Here is a 5160-nt window from a genome sequence, read left to right as displayed (position 1 = left end):
GAGAGAGAGAGAGAGTGTATGTGTGTGTGGTGTATAGTGTGTATACGTCTTTTTGAATGTTTACAAAGCATGTTACTGAATTTGCATGTGTTTATTAATGTATGCGCAAATATGTATTAAGTATAATTAGATGAATGTTTAGTCAAGAAGAATATTGTTTTTATGTGTATTTTGTTTGCATCCCTTGGCTTATAACTTGAAAAATGCCTGTATCTAAAATATTTTACATTATGATTGAAATTACATATAGATTTGTCAAATTTGCAATTGGAGACGGACGTTTCACCCACAAGAAGCACGGATAAGCACAAATCTTCTAGTGAGAGGAAAACCATCGGTCCTGAACACTTGAGACCTCTCCCGGATTCTTTAATCTTCGATATCCGTAACATTCAAGCGATGACTGATATTAAAACACACATTGGATATGCCAGAGCGTGGGTGCGGCTAGCGCTTGAAAAGAAATTGTTGTCGCGTCATTTGAAGACATTATTGTCGGATAATGCTTTATTAAGGTGCATTTTAATTAATTTATAATAATTAATAATATTTAAATTATAGTCATTATGCATATGTGACAGTATTGACACAATAGCTAATTAATACTGATAATGATATTAGTAGCGATATTTAGTAATGTTATTAGGTGTTAAAACTTATACTATATTAAATAATGATCTTTTTGGACATTAATATAATTGGTAATGTTTTTAACGAATTCGATTAGATGCATTCAGTGCACACTGGTGCACATTAAAGCCATCGTACACAAATTGTAACATATATGTTTAATATATAAACATATGTAACATATATGTTTAATATATAATAATTTAATTATATAAATATATAAACGAATTAAACTGTGAAATTAATATATTTTATTGTGCTGTTAAGTAAAATTTATATTTTATGATTCGAAATATTTGTATTTTACTTTTATACAATTAGTGTACAACAGCTTTAATATTCACTAGTGCACACTAGTACGAATTCGCTATTTATGATTTATTAGGACCCAGTACAAACGATCAGCATTTTTACGCTGTGAAGAAGAGAAAGAGCAATTCTTGTATCATCTTCTAACATTGAACGCCGTCGATTACTTTTGTTTCACGAATAATTATCCAACGACGAAGTTACCGTACCGAGTTGTGATATTTCCCAGTCGAAAAGCAAGCGCTGCTACTACTTCGGCTAATAGTTGGATTGCTATTTCTGGCACACTCTGCGAAACTAATCCCGTACCTATACCAAAGGGAGCACTTGAATTTGTATTTCATGTAAGTATTTTATTGTTAAAAATGTTATAAAATTTAATATACTTTTAAGTTTACACAAATTAAATTCAGTTCCCTGACATTAAATTAAATTTGTAACTGAAAAATATATTCATATACATTATATGAAATTTATATACTTTTCATAAAATTTTATGAAATATAATATATTTTTCGTTAAATTCTATGTGAATTTACATGAAATTTAATAACATGTGAACATTAAATTTAAGCTATTTGTAACTTCATTTTCATTGATAACATCAAATATTTTTAATGTATCTATCTACTTCCATTATATGTAAAACTTACATAATAGTAAATGTTTATTTTCAATATTTTATAAGTAAAATTTTTTCTAAACTCAGTACCGTGTATTAGATTTTACTAAATACATTTTAATCATGTAATCATCTCTTTATATGTATTTTTTAGCATAAAAATTTAGGCGTACTGTCTACGTTACGGATTGGACATGACAATACCGGGTTGTCGCCAAAATGGATGGTGGAGCACGTTGTAGTGAGAAACGAAGTAACTGGACACACATTTAAGTTTCCCTGTGGTCGTTGGCTTGGCAGAGGAATAGATGACGGGTCTACTGAGCGTTTATTAGTGGGTGCTTTAGTACCTCGAAGCATTGATAGCGAGGAGTTGGTGGAGTCATGTTCCACGCCTCCAAGATGTAGATCTCCAAGTATACCTAGGCGTCCTATATTTTCGCAAGTTGAACTGCAACATATGCTAGGTAAATTCATATTATAATTACTATTGTTTATCTATATATTATATTTGTTTATACATTTTGTTAGAATAAATTTCTAATATTAATTCAACAAATTATTTTAATATTTTGGCAAAATGTAATATTAGAGGAAGATCGTCGATCTTACCATCATATCACTTTGTGTTTGGCCAATATTTTTTGAGTAAAAGCTAAAAATAAATCTTTAGAAACATAAATACAAACTAGAAGGTTTCTTCTATCGAATGATAGCAGTTTTTGTAATATTTTTATAATTTTGCAATAATTAATTTTTTCATAAAATAAGCAGAAATGAGCGTCTGTCAAAATGGGTCCTAAACTAATATAGTAGGCATTAATTCTTATTTTTTTTCTTTCATAGGAATCATCTGTATAAAATAATTACAATTAAAACGAATGTATAAGAAAATTTCTAAAATCTTGTCACTTCGATATAAAACATTTTTTATTGATTTGCATACTTTATATGCATACTTTATATGCTGTTTTGCAAATATGTAACGCTACAATTTTTTTTGGAGAATTTTCTCGTAAATACAATTGCCTTCAGTTTCAATACAATTATTTGATATTATAATTTAATACTATATAAGATTAAGTTAGGTATGCAACGTCTTACAGACCGATTTTATATTCAAATACTGTTATGAGAAAAATAAGAAAGAGAAAAAAATCAGAGAAAAAATAAAACATTTATGAAAAACATATAAAACATATAAAAACATATAAAACGATATAATATTATCAATAATATATTATTATAATAATTATTATAATAATATTATAATAATTACTATTTAAATGTACAATTTGTAAAAAAAATTGTTAGAATTTTATTTTTGCATTTGTAGAATTTGGTTGATTTAGTTTGGTTTAGTTGATTTTATGTAGAAACAAATCATAAATATTATAATAATTATCTAAACAGATCATATTTTTTTTATCAGTATGAGTAAAGTACAATACTTATATTTTCTAGAAATAAGAGAATATTTCTTTAGGAAATTTATGTCAGTATCGGCGAGTTTTCTCTTTTATAATATTATATATATATATATTTTGTAATATTATATATAATTGTTTGTAATATAGAAATTACATTATTTAGAAAAGTAGAAAGAGCTTGTTATTATATTATTATTATTATATAAATAATAAATTTATATAGCATAAGAATAAAAGATGAAAAAAGAAAACTTTTTTAATATAATTTTTAATATAATTTTTTTAATATAATTAATTTAAAATTTTAGATTATTAGAAAATGATATTAAACATAATATTACAGGCGAAGCTGTAAACGCCATAGTCAAATATCATTACAGAAGAGAATGTCAAGATGGTTCCTTGACGGCATTATTATGTGGAGAAGGAGGTCTCGTACCGTCCTTAGAACAAATATTTTTATTTGGCTTTAAAAATCAGAGGATATTTGGGAGGAACTTTTATGTATGGGACTATCTCTGTGAGTAAAAATTTAATCGTATTCAGTGATATTAGAAAACTGATTTTAGAAAAATATATAATTGAAACTATTGTAGTACGCATAAAAGAAAATTTTGAGATTTCCCTGTTGGAGGAAATGGACGAATATTCTCAAAGGCTTAACCGTGATAGAAGAGTATACACAGAAAGCAGTCAAAGATTTACGATCTTGAGATGTTATTGTCATCTAATCGATCAAATCAATATATTCAGTCAAACTTTAGGGAAAGATGGAAAATTCCAGTTATTTATTTGTTTAGCGGCGAGGTAAGTTTTTGAAAATTTTAACGCGATTATTCACTCTCAATTCGTTTTTTGTTATTATATTCATTCGTACACAATGTAATTTTCAGAGAACAACTTCTTTATCCAATGTTGCGGCCGATGAGCGATGCGCGTTCTACGATGGATATGTATGAGGAGAATTCGTTTTTGAGAAATCCCACATTACTGACCTTTCTTATTCATATTCTTGAGCCGTTGAGCGAATTCCACATTGTCCTCGAAAAGAGCTTGACCCATGGAATTTCGAGTATATGTTAATATTTGTCAAAACGTATCGTATGTGCGATGTACATTAATTTGTTGCAATTTCTTTTTTGATAAATATCGCGAATCACGAAATATTTCTAATTTAAAAAATGGTACGTCCGGCTTTTCAATTTTATTAATAACAATTTAACTGTTATTATGATGTTTTTAATTATATTAACGAAATTGGAACGATCAAGCTTTTTATGGCTGGAAATATTAACAAGAGAACGGATTTACTAAACAGTAATAAATGACGAATTTGATTGTTATTACTTGGGATAATAAAAATATATACTTGGAAAATTTCATTATTAAGAAAAAGATTAGAAGGATTTAATACGTATATTAAAACTGAAGACTGTTATGGGGATGTAGCTGTATAATATGCTTTTATGAATAACAAATTAGAGATTAACATGAGATTTATTAAATATAATGTTAAACAAGGAGAACATAAATCTCGTTCTGTTTCAGAGGCTTACGATATTGTCGTCGATGATAAGAAATTAATATATAATCAGAATATATTTGGCCCCATCTTGCCATAGCTATTAGTACGATAAAGGTGGTGTTCGTTGACATATTGATACTAATGACAAATTACCAAAGATGTGATCCCATTTAATCAATATCATTTTACATTATCATTGCTGTTATAGATGTTAAGTTTCTTTATTATTTTACGTCGATATATTTTTATCAAATGTAAAATATCTTTTGAAATAATTTTTATACTTGTACGTGCGAATTAATAGTACGTGCGATTTTTGATTCAACGCGACGATATTTTCTGAATACAAAGAATTATCAAAATATCAAATAATCTGATGAGTCTCGGACAATAATTTTTAAGACAAAAAAGTCAGAGAAGGATTATTTTTTTAATGGCTGTGCTTCGATACTGAAATCGAATATAACTTATGTTGAACGTGAGTACTAACATGACAATTTTATGTTATATATGTATAATTATTACAACAAACATTAAGTTATATTCCAAGAATTGTACGTACATACAAAGTCTCATATTTTATTAAAGTAACTACTTTTGCCCTCTGAATGCAGATCGTAAATAATAAACCTAAATAATATAAA

At 27.2% G+C, this 5160-nt stretch overlaps 1 protein-coding gene across 1 annotated transcript in view; it reads left to right on the top strand.

The window, feature by feature from the left end:
* LOC105619261 (DENN domain-containing protein 5B) overlaps positions 1-4074 on the top strand; it is a 25040-nt gene extending 20966 nt beyond the window's left edge. The window contains 6 exon segments of the mRNA XM_012200785.1: positions 122-515; positions 1016-1283; positions 1716-2028; positions 3335-3511; positions 3588-3798; positions 3885-4074. Of these exon segments, the coding sequence (XP_012056175.1) occupies positions 122-515; positions 1016-1283; positions 1716-2028; positions 3335-3511; positions 3588-3798; positions 3885-4074 (1553 nt within the window).
* The last annotated feature ends 1086 nt before the right edge of the window (positions 4075-5160 follow it).

Source organism: Atta cephalotes, assembly GCF_000143395.1.
Source record: "Atta cephalotes unplaced genomic scaffold scaffold00020, whole genome shotgun sequence".
Classification (NCBI taxonomy): Eukaryota; Metazoa; Arthropoda; class Insecta; order Hymenoptera; family Formicidae; genus Atta; species Atta cephalotes.
The sequence above is the reverse complement of the archived record's forward strand: the minus strand, read 5'-3'. Positions and strand labels throughout refer to the sequence as shown.